Source organism: Fringilla coelebs (assembly GCF_963513975.1).
Source record: "Fringilla coelebs genome assembly, chromosome: 9".
Lineage (NCBI taxonomy): Eukaryota > Metazoa > Chordata > Aves > Passeriformes > Fringillidae > Fringilla > Fringilla coelebs.
This window is the reverse complement of record NC_140067.1, coordinates 1,420,141-1,440,610: the sequence shown is the minus strand read 5'-3', so window position 1 is coordinate 1,440,610 and position 20,470 is coordinate 1,420,141. Positions and strand designations below refer to the sequence as shown.

Below are 20,470 nucleotides of genomic sequence, written 5' to 3'. Positions count from 1 at the left end.
TTGGCTGTCCCAGGCATTCCATAATGGTCCTGCCCTGCATTTCCACCACGGCTTCACACAGCAGTAATGATCCCAGAATTGTCCCAGTTGGAAGGGATCCAGCAGAATCAAGTCCAACTCTTAATTGGCCCGTAGAGGGGTCAAACCCCCAAAGCTGGTGTTATCAGCACCAGGCTCTGCCCAATGTAGCTAATCTCACGTGAGCTGTTCGTGGCCAAAGGGCAGAGGTCAAGGGGGCACCCCAAACACGGGGCTCTGGGAACAGCAAGGATTTCCCAGCAGCAGCATCCTGGAGCTCAGCTGCGAGAGAGCTGCCCAGAGAGCTAAATCCCACATCACTTCCTTTGACACTGATTGCTCTGAAGGAGGAAGGTGATGCACTCAGGAGGAGGATGTTGTTTTTCCTACCTGCTGAACAGGAGAAACCAAACAAACTCCTTTTTAGGCCTTTGTCCGGAACCACCGTTTCCCCTTGGCTATTTATACTGAGCCAGCCATCGTCATCCTTTGGCCTGCTGGGCCCCAGGAGAGCTGCTCAGCCTCAGACCATCATCACTCATTCCTGACCGGGGCTGCTGTGCACCCACCCGTCCCACTGATCCCACCCTGGCACTGCCAGGCTCCAGAAGGGAAGGATGAGGTGCAGGGATGTCCCCAGTGGGACACCACGGGCTCGCTCCTCTCCAGGCGTGAGTGGCATCACCTGGTGCCCGCCACGAGCTCACCATCTTTATTTTACATATTTTATTTATCCAGGCATCAGGTTTTCCCTCCTGTTGATTCTTGTTGGCAAATTTTGATGGGAAGGAACCGCTGCATTCCAAGGTGGAGGTTAATAAAAACCCAGATGGTTCAAATATTCCGTTTTTTTTAAGCTTTGCTTTTTTGGAAAGCTCGGGCATTTTGGCAGTTCCTAATGAGGAATCTGAAATTGGACAGGGCCGGAAGGAAGTGGGGGTGTAACCTGTAGGACACACAGGCATCTTACAGTGTCCTTTGGAAAGCATTCCCTGATTTGATTGAGGTATAAAGTTGTTTGCCTGGCCAATGTAAAAGTCATTAAATTTTTAAACCACCCCATGCCAAACATCCCAGTCCATGGCTGAATGTGCTTCCAGGTGCTGTGGAGCTTCCTGCACAGTTTCCAAAGAGCTCTGCTGGGTTGCAGCCACGCTGCCAGCTCATGATTTTATCATCTGTCTCATGATATGTGACATTTTACTTAAACTTCTGCTCTGGGGATCATGAGAATCTCAGCTTTCCTTTACCCCCTCTTCTACTCTCCTCTCTTTTTTCCTCCTCCTCCTCCACCCCTCCTGGCCCGAGCAAGGAAAAAGAGGATGCTGTCCCACATATTTGCTGGAAAATATGAATGTTAAGGCCTGGAGGAAAAAAAAAAACAACTGGCAGTCATATTTTTTGGACTTTAACGTCAGGGTTCTTGAGGCAGTTTCCTGATTGGAAAAGAGGGGAGGATGATTAATGCCTTTGGAGTGCCGGAGTTTGGCAATTGCAGCCCAGGACGCGGTCGGGAAGCATCCGGAGCCTGCTCGGTGCGATGCCCTGCGGCGGGAGGGAAGGAGCGGGCAGCGGGAGCCGCTGGAGCGCGGCGGCGGCTGAGGAAGGACAGTGCCGTCAAAACTCATCTCCCATCCCTGCCTGCCTGGAAAACAGGATGGGCACGTGGATCTGAGGATGGCGGGAGCGGTGCCGGCTCTGGAGCGGGGAATAGCGTTCGGAGCAGCGGCTGGTCCGTCCCCACCCCCCCAAAGGCATGTCTGTGCAGCTCAGGGCTTGGAGATCCCGGAGCTTGGATCCCTCCGCTCCGGGAGTGCTGCAGCCGCGGCGTGCTGTCCCTGTCGGGGAGTTTCTGTTTTTTAGAGATTCCGAGATTTGGCTTTTCAAAGGCTCAGCAGAGGCAGGTCGGGGCACATTTGCAGGGAACTGAGCGCCCAGCGTGTGTGCCCTGTGCTGAACCCTTCAGAGAGCCCGGGTGCTGCACATCCTGCCAGAACAGCCTTTGGATGCCAGGGAGGCTCCTCGGAGGGCTGGAAGCAGGGCTGGAATTGTGCTCCAGACCTCACCTGGGCAGCGAGGCCTTCCCGGAGCACTTCTGAAGAACCCCCCGGAGCTACAATTGCAGCACAATTGAGCCGCTCAGCCTGCTTTGATTCCAGCTTCAAAGGAGAGCTGGCGAATAATGGATGTTGCAGTTCAGTGGCTGACTCCGAAATTTGGGGTTAGGAAGGAGGTTGGAGAAGGGAGAGTGTGGGGAAATCTGGCTTCAGTTAAAATGGATCTGAAACTTCTTTAGAGAAGCAGAAGCCCAAAGTTTCATTTTTGGTCAGCCTGAAGTATAGCAGTCAATCCAAACTGAAGTGGCTTGATTTTGGTGTCAACTCTTTTTAACTCCTTTAGAAAACAAGTCTCTGATGAAGGTTTCAGCTTGAAAAAGTAACAGTTTTGTTTGGCAAGTCTCACAAGGATATGTGTTGACATTTGGAGAGAATCTGCACCTTTTTCCAGTCAGACCTTTTTGGCTTGACTTGAACCAATTTTTTTCAAATAGCTTTTGGCCCCTCCAAAATCCAGGAATTCCTGCTGAGATTGTTGCTCAGAGTCCAAGAAGTGTCCTTCAGCTGTTTCAGAGCTAAACAGTAGTGCCTGCAGCATCCTCTTCCTCGGTTCAGGAGCAATTCCAGTGTTAACTGGAGGGTTTAAAGGCACATTTCTGACCTTACCTGTGGCATTGCCTGGCAGCAGTTTGACATCACTTCAGGGTCCATTCCAGACTCTGTAGGGAAAAGCTTTATGGGAAAGGGCCTTGGCCATGGGGGGACCCCAGAGCCTGGCCCTTGCTGCCTTCAGGCATATTTTGAGCACAAAGTTGCAAAGGCAGCATGGGATGGTGGCACATTTCTCCTCATTTCCAGCCTATGGAGCAGGCAGGGAGCAGCCATCTCTGGCTTTTCCTAACAGATCCGTCAGTGCTGCTCAACAAATCTTTGTGAAGTGTTTGGGGTTTTTTGGGAGAATAGAAAATGATTTTTAACTGGGGGAGTTGGCAGGGTTCAGAAAGATGAAATCCCCACCTCCTGACAGAGAATTCTTTTTCCCTCTTAGGAGATCTCCAGCCACGAGTCAGCCACCTGTCTCCAGAGTGAACCTGCAAGGTACGTGTGGGATTTGGGGATGGGCTGCCAGGCCAAGGGCACACAACATTTATTGCCCAGTTCTGCTCACAGCTGCTCTCCTGCCCCCTCCCCAGTGCAGGTCTGAGTTCCTCCTGCAAAACTCACAGGAGAGAACTACCAGGCTCCAAATGTTGTTATTTTAATTGTTTGGTTTGGGGTTTCTGCTGGTGTATTAGCACAGGAGATGAACATGATTTTGGTTTGATAGTCATGGCCACAGTAGCTGCTGTTCTTCTGAGTCCCTGTGAGCGCAGGCCTGGACAAGCCCCAGCCTACGAGCCTTGAACAGGCTCAGGCACAGCTGGGTCTTTTTTTTATTCTGTTTATTTCAGTTTGTCTCCATGTGATCTGTGTACTCAAACCTTTCCTGGGTGAGACTTCCTTGGCTTCCTGCTGGGAAGGGGGTGCCAGGGCAAGGTGGGGTGGGCAGCACTGTGAAGGCTGCTCAGGCAGGGGAAGGACAAGCAGCAGAATCTGATTACTTAGGACAGGTTTATTTGCTATGACACCTGGGTTTAGCCAGGCTGAGGGTCTGTAGAACCCTGCTCAGGATCAGAGCTGGCCCTACTTGCACTAATTCAAAGGTTGCTCCAGATAGAAGGAGATAAGATTTGGATCAGTGCCCATTTGTAAGGTTTAATCTCAGCCCTTCCAATAATTACATGCTTGGAGGGACTAATAAAGCTTAATTTTCACAGCATGTGAAGCCTGGATAACTATCATTTCCTTTCCTGCTGTGTGTTATTTATTCTCAAGGGACACACAGAGTCCTGGACACTTCCAGGTTAGGTTCCTCCAAACTTGTTAATGGGAGATGGAAACCTCTGGTTCAAAAACAAAACTGGACAACATAATCTTAAACTCCTTCCCTTTCTGTCACAGCCAGCAGGAATGCAACTCATCACTTGATCTAAGGCTGGGTCTTGCAAAGCTTTGAATTTGTGCCTGTATGAAAAAAAAAAACCCAAAAACCCCATGGAAAATTTCCTAGGCTTTCAATGGATCTGTTTATGTAAGTTAGACAATCTAATAGTGAGGAGAGAATGCCCTTCCAGGAATTTTTAGGTTTGTTTTCTTAACACTTTCCATGGAAAAAGTTGCTCTCAACATATTAACATTTTGGGAATATTTTTCTACACTATTTCCAACAAGAGCTGTAGGACACTTGGTACTTTTTAGCTGATCCAAGCTTGTAATGCTGGGAATATATGAAAATTCCTTTAGTAATGAAGTGTTTGACACACAGAACTGTAGAGCAAGCGTTGTGTTACCTTGTAAAGGTTGGATTTGTGGCCCCTCAAGTAAATAGGGTTTTAACCATGAATCTTAGCTGCTTTTAGGTGAAATCCTCAAGTAAAATTTTAAAAAGTGAGTTGGATCATTGCAGCTTTGGTAAGTTGTGACACTTTGTAGGTAAGAAGAAGATGTATTTTTGAGATTAATAGGAAATTGTGTGATTTCATACAACTCCCAGCCTTTATAAAAACCAGCCTTTATTGGCATTATTGGTAGAAAATCCTGGGGTTCTTGGTTAAATTCAGGTCATTGCCTTCCTCTGCCTCTTCACAGCCACTGTCACACTGACTTCCTTTCCAGGCAGCAGAAAACAATCACAACCCTTGACTTTCTAAGGAAGTTTCCATTTAATTCAGCAAGAACAGAGATTTTTAAGGAACTTTTTCAGTGTTTGGACCTTTTTTCCCCCTGTTGATGGCTTCTGCTTTGGAAATGATGAACTGAAGGAGAGGTTTTCCTATTCTGAACCCTTCCAGTTCTGTGCCAGCGGCTGAGAGGATGCAGAGTGTTTTTCCTGAAGGTTTTGCAGAAGGAAGCAGGTCCTGTTTTGATTGGGACCAGGCTGCTTCACATCTCTCTAGATAAAAGGCTGTATTTGGAATGGACTGGGTTTAGATTCACAAGATTTGTTGGGGCTTGGAATTTGATTTTAACCCTCCAGTGTCACCCGTTGATTCACGGCTTTACCACAACCCACTGACATCACTGTGAGCATCTTGTGGATGTCTCCTTTGATTTGTCATTAATGGGGTGATTTATATCCTGTTCTGAGAAATACAGAACTCAGGGCTTAAAGCAAATGAGGCTACATTAATAAAATTACCCTGGAGGGAGGCAAATTACATCCAGCATTTGCAGTGCAAGGAATACACGCCAGCTATTTACTCCAGCTGGAATATTCCAGGATTTTCCAAGCAACAACAGCCAAATCTGTTGCTGGTGTTGCATCATTGAGGACCCAGGCCCGTGGTGTAATAAATGAGCTGTGGTGAAATGAGGAAATTCTTTTTTTTGCTTTCATTTTCTTTAAGCAGAAAAACTTTTGGCCGGGTTTTTCCTGGGACAAAGGGCTTTGAAAGGCACTGCTGGTGTCACTGTGTGTTTCAGAGCTTTCTTAACCTTGCAAGCACAGCCAGAGAAGGAAGGGCAATATGGATTGAACATCCTGTGTTTTGTCCTTGGTATCAGCTGAAGTAAATCTGGCAGATTTTTCCTGTTATTTTGTTATAACTGCAGCTCACAGCAATGCACAAAATCACTTTTATGAATTAACTGAGAAACCATAACAGGGAAATACAAAGCCATAGCAAAAGTCCATCAGTCCTTAATGAGCTGGGCAGGATGATGGGAGTGCTGTGGGGTTCCTGTGGTGTGTGGCATCCTCAGCAGCTGTGCAGGGCCAGGGCTCAGCCAGCTCTGGGTTACAGGAACAATGAGAGACATGGTGTCACACGGTGTCCCTGAGGGCTCTTTCTCCTGAGGTTTCTTTCTCCTGCCCCCCTTTGTTTCTGCTGAGTGTGGCCTCTGCCACAGTTACTCTCGGTGACCTTTGTGCCACCTTGGGCTCAGGAACCGATCAGTGCCTTCCCTTCTCCCTCCAGCTCTCCCCTCCCCTGGCCCCAGTGAAAGGTCTGCAGTTCCTACCAATGATTCAACCAATAACACCTTTAACCAGCAGCAAGTCTGGCTTTTCCTGCTTGGTTTTGTTCCTTCTTCCATGTTTATTCCCTTCAGTGACCCTTATTCCCCCTGAATTAAATCACCTTTCACTGGCTGCTACCATCAGTCCAAGCCTCTCATTCTTCCACAAATTTGGTACAAACTTTTCCCAACCTGTTTTGTTCCCACACCATCAGTCCTGGGATGGGGCAGTGTTTTCCTATTCCTGTTTGATCCACTGCCACATTTAATGTCACCAGTGGTGGCAGGAGCAAAGCACAGAGCTGTGGATCAAACAGCACCGAGTTTTTCCTGACTGTGAGAGGTTTGCAAAGACTTCTCAAGATCCCCTTGGATACTCTCACAGCACTCACTATTGACAGTTCTCCTCACAATTAATGATAGGCAGTTCTCCTCACAATTAATATTGCTGATCTGCCACAGCCCCAGGCTTGGGGAGTGCTGCCCTTTGGGATATGTCACCTGCAGCATTTCAGGGCTCAGGGGATTAAAGCTTTGTTCAAATTCCTCTCTGGGGATGGGAGGGAAGGGTCGGTGTTTTTCTTCCTTGTGCCTTAGCTCTGCTTTCCTGTACCTCTGCACGTTTGTCTGCTCTTCTCACATGCCTTTACACGACCTCCAAACTCGTACTCTTTCATTTTTCCTGTGGGTGTAGGACGTACACAGACTCGTGCACGAACCTTTGTGTAAAGCATAAACAAAGACTGGATAATGCTCGTGCCGCTGAGAGCCCCAAGTTTTTGTAGGAGCTAGGGAGCCTTGTGCATCCAAGTGAGCTCTGGGTTACAAATATCTCTGAATCCCCAGTAATTAGCATGGAGCTGCTGCTCTTGCACCATCCTCCTCTGCTTGGCGCGTGCAGAATGGCTCTGGGCACACACGGAGTAGTGGATTCGCTTTGAAATTCTGTTTCTTTGCCGGGAGTTTGGCTGAAGATTTGACCTTTTGATTTGGAGAGCGACTGTAAAAGTCAAACGGCTGTGGTGCTTTGGGCTCTTACAGGAGTGCAGAGGAACCACGAGTTCCGGAGCAGCTGAGCCACAGAGTCACTGGCTGAGTGCACAAATGGAGGCTTGTGAGCACCTACAGATATTATTTTTAAAGGATGCGGCGCAGGCACGATGCAGATCATTCAGAAACTAACCAGAACCGTGTGAGAATTCAGGTAGATAATGAGCTTAGTGACGCGCTTAAACGAGGGCTGGCGAGCGCTGAAGCGATTCTTGCCGCTCGTCAGACTAAAAGAGCGTCTCAAGGCGAATTTCCGAGCGGGGCTGAGGCAGCTCCGGCCAGCACGGGGCCATCCCGAGGCTCTTCCCGGCTCTCCGGGGGGAGTTCATTCCTGCCGGGAGTCCGTTCCGCGTGTTGCGCCCGCCTGCCTCGAACACACCCCCCGAAAGTTGGACTCATGCTTCTTAGTAAGTATTTCAGTTATGCTATTGACGTCAATGCAGTCATTAAATAGATTGCCGGCCCTCCCAGCAGCAAACCTGTGCCAAAGAGCTAGAGGCAGACACATTTTAAAAGAAGAACATCAGGTTTGCTTTTAGCATTTGGAGAGAATAAGGGAAAAGTTTCTTCTGAAGTCACCCTTTGCAATAAGGGTGGTTTTTTTACTTCATTTTCTAAGGCTCATTTTGGGTGAGGATAATTGCTGCGTTTTATTGAACACACGTTTGTTGTGTTGCTGTGTGCATAAACAGCTCCAAACGAGACTAAAAAGTCATTTTTGTGCCCGGCTCTGGCTGACAAGTGACACTTGTTTCAAGTCCCCTGGCTAGATTTATTTGTGTATCAAGTGACAGGAGGCATTCAGGCAAACCTGCTTAGCCTTTGACTCCCGAAATTCTGCCAGGATTGATTTCATGACATCTATATAAGAAAATAGCCTTCATTTCTCCTCGGCAGGCTCTGAAGACACACAAGCTAATCATGACTCCATAGCAACGGATAAAAACTGTTTTCCCCTCCGCCCCACCTGTGGATGTCACATGAAGATGCTCCACGTGCTGCTGCCATCAGGAGCCTGTCACTCCCCGGGCCAGCTGCCTCCTGCAGCCCCGGCTGTGCAGGACTCCCTGAGCATTCCCGCTGCCTGCCGCATTCCCGAGGCTGCCTGGGACGGCCATTCACCCCCTGGGAGACACCCAGGGCTGGACGCAGCTCTGCTCCCTTTTCCCATCAGGAATGGCTCTGGACAGGCTCCCGAGGGGCTTTCTGATGCCTTGGAGTGGCTACCTGAAACAGAGGCCAGAGAAAATTAAGAGAATAAAAGCAGGTATTTATTGAAGGCCTTCAATAGGCACACCTTGGGCAGTCAGAAGCCTCTGAGGGCTACACCCAAGATGGGTGATGGTCTCCAGTTTTTCACACTTTTATAAGTTTGGTCCATTTACATATCAGGGTTAATCCTCCAATTACAGCTTCAGCTAATGAAGTCATTTTCTCTCAGTTTGCTCCCCCCAATTCACTGTTGTTTACAGTGAATCTTTCGGGGACCTGTCAGGGCCTGAGGCAGTGAGGTGTCCTCGAGTTTCAGGCCTAGAGAGGAATGGTTTTTTCTGAATAAAATGGGAGAACAGCGCCTGACAGGCTATGGAGCTTTAGAGCGCTAAAGCAGCACAGGATCTGAAAAATACATTTTTTTAAAAAAGCTAAAAATATAAAACCCATAAAAGCTAAATCCTAAGGCATTAGTGGGAGCTGAGCCTGAGGACACACGTAGATGGCATCCTCAGGCAGTGAGGGAGCAGCTCTGCCTTGCCAGGAGGAGCAGGGCTGCTCTAACAGCAGCAGCAACGCGTTTTGGAGGGGTCACGGAGCCAAACCTCTGGGTTTTTGGTCAGGCTGGCATTTCACTGATGAGCCCACACTCAGCTAGGTGGGATAAACCATCGATCCAGGCGGATTATCAAAGGGCTTTATCTGATGGGTGCCTTCGTTCCGACTGCCCCAGGCAGCTGCAGCCCCGCGGTGGCGGGGAAGGCACCTCCCGGTGGCACGGTCCCGGTCCCGCTGTGTCCCTGGCTGGCTCTGCTCTTTAGGGCCAGATCCCGATCCCAGCTCCTGTCCCTCTGCACTGGGGAAGGCACCTCGCGGTGGCACGGTCCCGCTGTGTCCCTGGCTGGCTCTGCTCTTTAGGGCCAGGTCAGGTCCCGTTCCCAGCTCCCGTCCCGCTGCATTGCGCAAGGGCCCTGCGGAGACAATTGGGCTCTGCCATCGCTGATATCAGCGCTGATAAAATCTGTGTCTCCTTTGTTTGCTGCACACAACCGTCAGGGCTGCTGGGGGAGGTTTTGACAGCGCACTCCTCGGCACCCTGAATCAGTTCCAGATGAGGATGAGAGCTGTGTCCTGGATCGGAGGGAAGAGCAGCCCAAACCAAACAAAACCACCCAAACCAAACCTCTGGCAGGCCGGGTTATTTTTTTAGGTCGCAGGGCACAGCGTGTGCGTGCCTCGGGGATGAACATTGTCCCGCTGGTTGAGTCCTTTCCGCTTCCATGTCACAGCGTTTCCAGGCACTGGGAGTTGCAGTGGCCTCCCCAATGCCCCCAGCAGCAACTCAGCCCCACAGCTCTGGGGAAGTTTCCCAGTGCAGAGCATTCTGTCCCGGACACGCCATGGGAGAAGCTGCATCCCAAGTCCCTGTGGAGACGTTCCCAGGAAAATGCAATGTTCAAATCCCACAGCCAGCCCCAAAGGCCAAACCTTGGTCCTCCTGCAGGACCTGATTCCCAGTGGAAGTTGCTTTCTTCTTGTGTATAAAAAGTGTTTCGAACGTTGTGTTCTGATTCTCAGCAGCTAAATTGTTTGGTTTGTAGTTGGGCAGGAATTCCCAAATATTTTTTTTATATTTATTAGTCTTGGTGGGAGCAGGGGTTGGTTCCAGGTTGGAGGGGAGTATAAAGAGGGGAAAGGGCTGTTCCTGCAGGACAGAATTGGAATTTGCTGTCCTCCGCAGGGACAGTCTGCTCAATGAAATTAACTCTACAATTACAAAATAACAATTACAAATGTTAACACTTTCAGAACTTTAAAAATCAAGGTAGAATTAAAAGAGGAAGCAAAGGGTTGCTCTGGAACTTTTCCCTCTATTCCATATGGAATTGCATCCATTCTGATTCAGGCTCAGCAGTTGCCAAACAGTGACACTGAATAATGAACATATTGATTGTTTCGATGTTCAAATCACCCAGAAATGTTCTGCTTTTATCACCAGTTTCATCTCCTGATGAACTAAAAATGATTTCTGTAGCCAGGCAAGGTGTGCTAATTAATGTAACCATCATTGTGCAAGCGGGGAGGAATGTTACACTAAGAGTTAATGAAACACTTCATTGTAATATTTGCTCCAAGAAGTGCCTGTAAATGACAGCCTTAAGGATGCTATAATTGCAATACCTTTTTTGACAGAAAGGAAACAGCTGCTAATTATTTATGGTTATTAATCAAACCTGTCAGTTTATGCAAAGTTCATTCAGTTCACTGTAAATATGTATGATTACCAACATTTAAATGTTTCAAGCAGTAGCCTTTAAAAACTATTTAAATACACCTCTCCCTGTGGGATATGTTCTCACATCCAAAGGTAGCATTGATTGGCTTTGCTGTGCGTTGGAGCAGAGAATCACTTTAGGAATTCAGAATTGAAAGAACCCCTCCAAAATCCTGCAGGGTGTTGATTTGACAATTAATATCTTTTGATTTTGTAATCAGGACTGTGCCTCTGGAGGTGACAAACATGAGCCAGGAGCAGGATCTGACCCAAGGTTTGCTGGGATCCAAGATCCATTATTCAGTGCTAAGGACCTCCATGGTTAAATTGAATTTTAAAGGGACTGTGCATTTTAATGTAGACATTCCAGTATAAATATCCTGCTGTCAGAAATCTCCCTTTCCAGGAGCAAATTAATCATCTGTGCATGCTAAACTCCTCCACCACACCTTCACACTCTTCAAAAGCTTTCTGAAACAGACTTTTTCCCTGGACCTCAAAGGCTCCAGGTTCCAAGCACTTGGAGAGAGGCTCTGGCTGCAGCTTGCCAGGTCCCCTGGAGCATATTCCAGACACCCCAATGTTTCCATTCCAAGTGGGTCCAATCCAGTCAGACCTTTCGTGCCTCAAGCCTGTGTTTAGGGAGGTTTGTCAGGCTTAGCACTTCATACCAAAATGCTTCTGAAATGTCACATTTTACAAGCAATGTCTTTTTCTTTAAATACCAGATATTAGGCTGACAAAAGTAGGAGCTGATCAGAGCAATCTTCGTGTTCTCTGAAAAAAACCAGGGGAGAGTTCTGGGAAGTGGAAAAGGCAGCCTGTTTTCCTGCGCCTCTTCCCTCCCTCCCTGCCTCATTCCCTGTACAGATTTTACAAGAAGTGACCCAAAATCATGTCCCTGCTGTAGCTGACTCGAGAACAGGACATTTGGATCCATGCTGGGAGCATTTGTGCTGGTCTGGGACAGCCCAAGAGGATGTGGGATAACGTCTGTTCTGTGGGGATTGTCACTGAGCACAGCGTGGGGCCAGTCCCGCCAAGAGAATTCCAAGAATAAACACACACAAGTGCAGGGTTTGTTGGAAATGGACTTTGCTGGCATTTGACAGCTGTGAAATGCTTTCCTTCCTCCCTTTTCTTCCCAAAGATCCTCTTGAAGAGGAGAACTCCAGGGAGAAGTTTCCAGTTGAACTGGAGTGTTTCTGGTTTAGACTTTATGGGACAGGATCCCCATCTGGCTCCTCCTCAAAAGCTGCTGGGCCTCCACCTGAATTCCAGCTCTTTGGGCAAGGTATTTCCCAAAATTCCTGTTGCAGCTTCCTGGGTTTGAACTCTACTGCACAGAACTTTTCAACATTTCCATCCTCTTCCAGTGGGATCATTCTGTGCAGGTAAAAGCCAAAAAGCTGCTCCTCACTCTCTCTAGGTCAGGAAGGAGGGACCCAGGCAGAGATGCTGCTCACACCACATTTTCCAGCAGCAGCTGCTCCCTCTTTGTGACACTTCCAAATGTGTCTCTGAGTGCTGCTAGAACAGCTCCTGGTACACATTGCCTCGAGTGGGGAGTCATGTGCTGAAATCAGCCTGAAATCCACTAAAACTCTGGAAATTGTGCTGAATTTCCTGCACAGAATTCCTGACAGTGAGTGACAGCACAGAGACCTTGGCCAAGGCTGACACCAGGTGCCTCTTATACTGCTAAATGTAAGAAATTCTGGAAAATGCCTCAGAGCATAAAACTTGGAGCAGGAAAAGTAAGCTCTGGAATAATCCCCAGCAGGCTGAGCCATAGCTGGCCTTCAGTGGGGAATATTTCCATTTCCATGTCCATTCAATCTGATATTTGAACTGGAATTGTTAATAAGAGGTGCTTTTAGTGCTGACATTTTGATTTCTTTGAACTCAGACTGAGGTGCTTAAATGAATGTATTTTGAGGGATTTAATCAAATGTTATTTTAGAGTGAAAGGCTGTCTTCAGCTCTGCTGGCTGCAGCCATTTGGGCAGTGGTTACACTTTCAAGTCTGCCTGTCATTACTGTGTCATGTCTGTCCCCATCTGCCCCTTCCAGGCATCTCTGTGGTGTAAAAAACCTGAATTGTGTCAGGACTGACCCCAGGTTTAAGGTTACAGGACTCAGAATTTGGCTAAAATAGTCCAGATCTAGAAAAAACTTTAAAATAAATTAATATCTGGTGTTCTATAATATCAAATTCTGATTATGGATAACCAGGGAATGAATCTGATGTTGTTTCCCTGGTAATTTGGGGGAAAATGTGGTGCCATGTCCCAAACACACCTTTTAAACAGCCAGGGTGTGCTGGCCTCAGCTCCCAGGTGGAGATGAGCACGTGCAGGGTTTAATATGGAACATTAAAAGCTGTCAAAACAAATGATGCTGCTCTGTAGGCTCCTGCCATCTCCCTCTTCCTCCCCACCCCGTTCCCCGTGGGACTCACTCCGTGATTTTCAGCACATTATTCCAAAAGTTCTACGTGCACTTGGGGAAACAGAAAGGCCGGTGAGTCACGAGCTGTGCAGGAGGGAGATGAATACCCAGGATTAGCACGGGGAAGTTTCAGCTCTGCTCTCAGCCTCTGAGGAGTTTGACTGTGGGGCTTGAGGCTCTCCCCAAAATCAGGTCTGGGGGTGGACAAAACCCGTGTGTTTTGGGGAGCCACCACCCAGCTGACATGCAAAATATCCTGGGTTTTTAAAAGCTGGAGGATTGTGGGTTAGGAGATGGAGGTTGTCCCGGCTCTGTGTGCTGGTTCTGCTCCCCGGGCTCGCGCGTGTCCCACGCTGCAATCCCAGATCCGCCGATAGCGCTGACTCACGGCTTCGCTTCGCAGCCCAATGGCTCCAAACAGGCCGTTTTTTGCAACATTCTGCATTCTTGGGTGACTCTGCTCCCTGCAGATATCCCTGGATTTCAGCTGGGGGATGACAGTCCCAGGCATTTCGGTGAGAGGCAAACCAAGGGCACAGAGTTCAGCTGAGGTGAATCAGCGGGGTTGACATTTCCCCTTGGGTACATAAAATACCTATTGGAGGAAAACAGATTAAAATTCCAAATTGAAGCAGGTTTTTAAGCTGCCATCCTAAAGGATAATGCTTTCAAGTAATTACATTTAGCCATGAAAAAAACACCATTTTGTTATATTTTATAATTAATGTCATGGAAATGCTCATTCAAAATGTAAGGGGTGACTTTGTGTCCTGTCTTTCCATGGCTTGAGCAAGGCATGGGGGCACAAAGGGTGCTATCTGTCATAAAGAATTCCCATGGATTATAGCTGGGATCCTTCCTGAAACCACATTCTTAACTTTCATATTGAGAAACATCAGGAAATTAAATTGAGAAGAAATAGAGGCAAAATTAGTGTTAAATTGTGACCTTTTAACCTTCCCAGGAGCCAAGGAATCTGATCTAAGCAGGTCTAACATTTTACCAGTGGCCTGTTCTACATGGTTCAGGTGACATGGGCAGCCTTGCTCTGCCCCTTGTTTAACATTTCTGAATAATTTTCCTCATGAAGAGCTCAGGATTATTAAACTTTGTCTTTGCATCCAATGCCAGTGGCCAAGTGGAGCTTTTCAGGTAGATCCAGGATTGTGCTTTGAACTTCCAGGATTCATCCCTGAGGTTCCTCCTCCGTTTCCTATTCCAGCATTTATTTCGCCACAAAGGACTTTCACTCTTGGCGGACTCTTTAGACCAGAAGCTTCATTATCTCCAGGTTAAAACCTGATTTAATGGCTCCAGATGGGTCTGGGGATGAAAGCAGCACCTGGATTTGGGGGCAGATTCAAGTGAGGACTTTTCTGCCCGTGGTTTGCCAAACTCTTGTGAAACGGTGACACAGAGCACAGTTAATCCTGTGCATCTCTCTCAGACTCTGGGGTTGTTTTTTCCTCTGGCTGAGCTCAGATCGTTGCTGTGTGGTCTGGCTGGGGAGTTCCTTCCGTGCCATGGGCCTCTTGTGAAAGTCAGCTCGAGGTTTCAGAGGAGGAGGTTTTGGGGTGCCTGCAGGGGTGCAGGAGGTGTTTGTGCACAGATGTGAGGATGGAGGAGTTTGGGACGGGGAGAGCCCCTGGGGGCTGGCACAAGCAGAGCCCCTCTCCAGCACAGCCAGCTCCCGGTAGGGATCCTCGGCCGGGCTGTGGCTGAGCCAGCTCCAGAACCGGAAGCCATCCAGCCACAGCAGCCCAGGATGGTGCCCCACCTAATTAAGGCTGTTGAAAGGCAGGGCTAATTAGTTTAGGTGGAGCGCCTCGTTAGCACAAGGATGTTGCTTCCAGGATCCAAGTTGGTTTCCCCGCACGTGTGAGCTCCCCAGAGCTCTCCCACATGTAGCAAACGAGATAATGCAGTGCCCAGGTAAATCCTAGGTGGGTACTGAGGTCGTTGCATCATCATATCCTGAGTTTTCCAGGGCTTTCTCACACTCCTGCACTCACGTGTGCTTGAAGAAAACACTTCTGCTCACACTGTAAAATGTGCTTGCTGTGACCCAGCTGGCCTCGTTTAGTTAGAGACAGAAACACAATGTGGGCACAGTGTGATCTGCAGGAAATTGGGATTGGGATTTGAAATCCTCAGGCTCAGCTCTAGGGCTGTGTGGAGGCTTCCCTCCCATCCAAACCAAGGCTGGGGCATCTCCATCCCAGCCTGCAGCTCCCTGTGCTCTTCTCACTGCTCTTTGAGGATTGTGGGGAGTAAAGCTGTGATGGGGCTTCACTTAATGTAAAAATCCATCATGACCTTGGAAATTCTGTCTTCAGCAGTGCGTTCAAAGTGTGTTACATTCCCTACAAAATCATTCTCAGTGTTCTCCCTCCACCTCCTGCACTCACTGTTAGACCCTGAGTAGGAGAATTCCTCTCTTGCTTCCAGTTTCTCCTCCTGTCTCATGATTAAAGCAAGAATCCCCTGGGCAAGGAGGAATCAGCGTGGTCAGTGAAAGGATAATGTGCCAAACCCCGAGATAAAGTTGGAACTGAGGAATCTTTCTTTCATTCATTCGACGGGGCCAAGATTAGATTCCGCCTCTCTTGCCATTTCTGCTTCTCCCTCTCGGTGGACCGAGGAATTCCTACTATGCAGGCAAATCCCGTTCCCAGATTCCCCGGTGATAGCGCTGCTAAGTGACATCTGACAGGATGCTTCCTGCATTTTGTTACTTCCATTTGGCACCATAAAAGCACTGTCACTTACCCCTCTGATTTGTGGCACCTCGGCTGCATTGTTCCCTGAGGGGGAAGGACACTGGGAAACAGGATTGGGGATTGCCCTGTGGTAAAAGCATCCCACCCTACAGGAGATGCTATCTCCTGAAATCCTTCCTCAGAATGTCTCCAGTTTTCCTTCCTCGTTAGCATTTCAGATTAAACCTTTAGGCTTATCTCCCCATCAGAAATTACCTCTCTGGGAAGCTTCATCAACTTCTATCAGCCACCTTTAGGTGTTCTTGGTGTTCACGCCTCGTTTTGCAGCTCATTGTCATGAGAAAGGTGCAGTGCAGCTTGGCTTTGGGAACCTGGAGCTTTCATCTCTCCCTGCAGCATCTTCAAAGCTGAGCTTTGCAGGGCTGACGTACAATCGGACACATTAAAACACACAAATTGGATATAAAAGTGCTTTTTGGGTTTAATTCAGGAGCAAGACTTTTTATTAGCTGCTCCTTTCCAAGAGTTCCCAGTGCTCTGTTGGAGATGTTAGTGTTGTTTATTATGTGGGAATGATGGTTCTTGGTGAAACATCTTCTGCAATGCCCATCAAAACTCAGGTCCTTCACTCCCAGCAACATTTGGGATCTTGGAAAGACAATACTTGAGTAGCCCCATCTCTGCCTTTTTCAGTCTGTTTTTAAGTCTGGGCTATCCCAGGGTCTCCCTAAAAAACTGCAGTGACCCCTCCATCAGTTCAGAGCTTCTGCTTTTGGATCCAGCTGCTGGGCTTATCCCAGTGCTTTTCCCAGCTCCTGTTGCCTCTTCCATGCCATCCTCCTCTGCCAGAAGCAGCATCCCCGTGCTCTCCTGGAAGGGGTGATGCTGTTGGCACTGCCCTGCTGCCCACCCCAGGGTCCCTGGCTGGTGGCCCTGAAGGGCTGGCTCCGATGGGAAGCGCCATTCCCACCGGGCCTGGCCAAACCCAGCGGCTTCTCCAGCTCTGGAGATAAGGAACCGCAGTCACCGGCTGTGCACTAATTGCTGGGCAATGCTGGCTCCTCTAACAGTCAGTGGGCTGTCAGGGAGCTGCCAGCCCGTGCTGGTGGCCTGGGTGACCCAATTCTCATGACCTGGGTGGTGATCCACCACCCCAGCCAGTGCTGGTGGGTGCAGTCAGGACTCTGCAGGTTCGTCCAGTTCTGCCCTAACCAGCTTCCTCTGGCTTGGCTCCTGCTCCAGGCTGACCTCTGGGGATGAGTTCCCTGGAAATGCTTCACTTCTGCTCCCAAACAGCATGGGGCCCCCATGGCTGATGTCCTGCTGCTCACCCCGGGGTAGGTTACAGGAACTGGGATCAAACTGGGACTGGCCAGCAGCAGGGCTCTGCACGAGCTTCTCTGTTTGCTGCCCAGGCCTTCCACTCCCACTTGCCCTCAAGACTGTCATTGTCATAAGATTCATTTCATCCCACTTCAGCCACCTAAAAATTATAGACCAATCTTAAGTGATGGCTGCTTTTTGAAGAAAAGCTCGGGAGCAAACCATCCTGTTGTGCAGGAAGATCAGGAATTCCAGTGGAAGCCAACTCGGTGAAGCAAGGAGCTTCTCAGAGAGTCAAAATGCAAGAAAGGAGCAGGCAAAGAGTGAGGAAGACTGGGAACAAGGGAGGCATGGAAAACTTGGGGCATGTGTTGGGCTAATCAAAGGCTGATGGAGCTGTGAGTGGTGAGGGGACCCCAGTGGGGGTATGGAGCAGGGAAAGAAAATACAGAAAAAAGTGTTGATCCATGAGTGAAACAACCTCGTGGTAATGGTACAGAAAAGACAAAATAGTCAGCATTTTTTTGTCTCAGTCTTCATCCCCCAGCCTGCTTGGGAAGATAAGGGATGGAGGACAACAAGGGAGCAGCCAGTTGGGGACAACCTAGAGGAGGTGGAGGTGTCCAGGCCCACATCACTGGACAAGGGTCAGGCTGGAAAAGCTGTGAGGTCAATGTGAGTTGCCCATGAAAATTGTGGTGCTTAGGAAGGTGACAACAGGAAAAATGTGCATCTTTGAGAAGGGTGGAGCAGATTAGGGGAACTGTGGACTGGTCTCATCAGACTCTTCTCATCAGTGAGAGGTCACTGAGGTTTTCCTCTGGAGTCTATTTCCAAACACATGAAAGACAAGAAAGAAGACTGGGAATGGTGGGTGCAGACTTGCCAAAGCAAATGGTGTTGGAAAGGCCCCACCTCCTCCTCTGAGAGCTGGAGGGTGGCCTGGCCCTGGGGACGTGGAGGGCCATGGCTGGGTGTGCAGGGAGCCCTTGGGCACCATTTCCCACGGCATTCCCACGTGGCAGCTGCTGGCAGGGCTGGGAATGGCCGGACACCAGGCTCCCAGGCTGGGGGTGAAGGCTGCAGGTGGCTGATGACAGGGGGGCTGTGGGGTGTCCAACAGTGCTCAGCTGGGACGGTCCGGTTGTGGGTGGGAGGTGACCTCTGGATGTCCCTTCCTGTGCCTGGGGCAGAGAGGAACAGCGAGCAGAGAGTGGCAGCAGCTCCGGAGGGTGATCCAGCCCATCCCGGGCGCTGAGAATAGACCAGGATCACCCCTTGGAGCTCCCGGCCACTTTCCACTGCGGGGCAGGGAGCTTAGGTGATTAACTCTGGGCTGGCTAAAGATAGCCCAGCTGGGCCCCCACGGCAGTGACAGTGACATTTCTGCAGGCTCAGGGTCCTGCTCAGGTTACCCCGCAGCTGGCCCGGGGCTCAGGGCTCGGGGCTGTTGACTCAGAAACATCACTGCTACTATGGCGCTGAGTGACTGCCGGGCTCTTCTGGCCCAGCCGAGTCACACTGCAGGAATTCCTCCCCTCGCTGGGAGCCTCTGCTTCCCAGCTGGGCCTTCTTCCTTCTTGGGATGCTGCAACCCTTTGGTTTGTGGCATTCCCTGCAGACAGGAGGTTTTCCCTTCTCCTTTTCATTCCCCGTGCTGACAGAAGCTTGGGCTTCCTTCTTGCAACCATTTTTGTGGCATTCCCTGCAACCAGGAGGTTTTTCCTTCTCCTTTTCATTCCCTGTGCCTTCTCTTGGTGAGACATCTCCTCCTGCTTCCCAGAATCTTCCAGTTTGAACCTGGATGTGTCCTGGATGTTCTTGGCAAGTGCTGTTTAATCACTGCCATGACGTCTTCAGCAGCTCTGGAGCCGTTTTTCTTGGGGCTGAGTTTTCCCAGCAGCTGGAATGGTGTGTTCCAGAAAGGACCTGTCTTTAATTAGGGAACTCAGAATGCCAGGCTCCTCAGCAATCCAACCAAAAAGTTCCTTTTTCCTGCTCCCTGTTGTTTGGAAAAGACAAAAGAGAATAAAAATGCCCCCCAAAATTTTGGCTGTATTTTGCCAGAGGCTGTAGCTGATGTCAAACACTCATCCCCAATTTCAGTCTCCCACATTATTCCTGGCAGCTCCAGCTCACTCATTTCCTGGCATTTTTCACAATTAGCAGTGGAAAGCTTTCACTTCATTTTTTTGTCTCTATCTTCCCCTCTCATCTCTGAACCCAGCCTGAATACAGGCCCCATTGTTCCTGGAGCTTTGGAGCCCCTGTTAGGATTTCATCCTCGTTCCTCCACAGCTGGATCTCCTCCAGCGCCACCTCCTCAGTGACCCCCTGCCAGTGGCTTTGCCAGTTCATCCCGTTCCTCTCTCCACAGGGATTTCACTTCCCAGGCCTTTCTGCCCCCATCTCATGTATTAATCCTGGCTAAGAGAAAAAAAAAATCTACATTTCCAAAGTACTTTTTTATTGAAAGAATAACTGTGAGACAACTCTGCGCTCATTTGCATGCGGTGCCCGTGCCCGCTCTGGCTGCAGCGTTCCCAGCTCCTGCCGAGCTCGGGCACCCGCTGGCCCCACTCCACAGCCAACAAAGAGCCCTTCCTCTCCCTGCCAGGGAGGCTGCAGGTGTGAGAAACCTGAGAGGGGACAGCTCGAGTGACTGGTCGGACTGGAGTCCCAAAAATACAACGAGGGGAGAAGGGCAGGCTCGTCCATTTGTTGGGAAGTTGCTCAAGAGCGTCGTGGCTCCACCTGTTCCGCGGGCGCTGGGGCTCTGAGCCTTTCTTAGCACATCTGCACTTATCTTTGCAAAAGATATAATTAGGGTGGGGAGGAGGGGCAGTGCAGCTGAAGGCTCCGTGGTTCCCATGGATTTTGCTCGCTCCTCATTCCAGCCCCGCACTCTGGCGGGAGTGAGCGTCCGTAGGAGCTGCAGGAGGGAGCACGTTGGGATCTGGCAGCGAGTGGGGCTGGGTGGTGCTGCTGGATGCAGCTTTCCAGTCACACCTGTCCAATCACACCTTTCCAATCACACCTTTCCAATCACACCTTTCCAATCACACCTTTCCAATCACATCTTCCTCGGGCACTCGTGTGGCTGTTGTGCTCAGAAAAAAAAAACTGTTCCATAGATTCCTTGGATATTGGAAGATGCGTGGGGGATCTGATGCCTCAGGTTTTGGCTTTTATATTTTTTAGATTCTGAGCTGCTTAGTGTGTGGGTCTGAGCTTCACACGAAGCGATGGTGAGCTCTCTGCACAGAGCAGGGAGACAAAACAATCCCTGCTCCAGCTGGGCACCAAGG

General features: G+C 49.4%; 1 protein-coding gene across 2 annotated transcripts in view; it reads left to right on the top strand.

Annotated features, from left to right (window-relative positions):
* The window catches only part of PDE4B (phosphodiesterase 4B), an 85,718-nt gene that overhangs the window by 29,449 nt on the left and 35,799 nt on the right, over positions 1-20,470 (top strand). Inside the window, exons 5-6 of one of the 2 annotated variants that reach the window (XM_084211039.1) lie at positions 3,124-3,173; positions 11,819-11,962. In XM_084211039.1, the coding sequence (XP_084067165.1) occupies positions 3,124-3,173; positions 11,819-11,962 (194 nt within the window). The remainder of the gene's footprint in view (positions 1-3,123; positions 3,174-11,818; positions 11,963-20,470) is intronic. The other variant, XM_084211040.1, reaches the window with a different exon arrangement.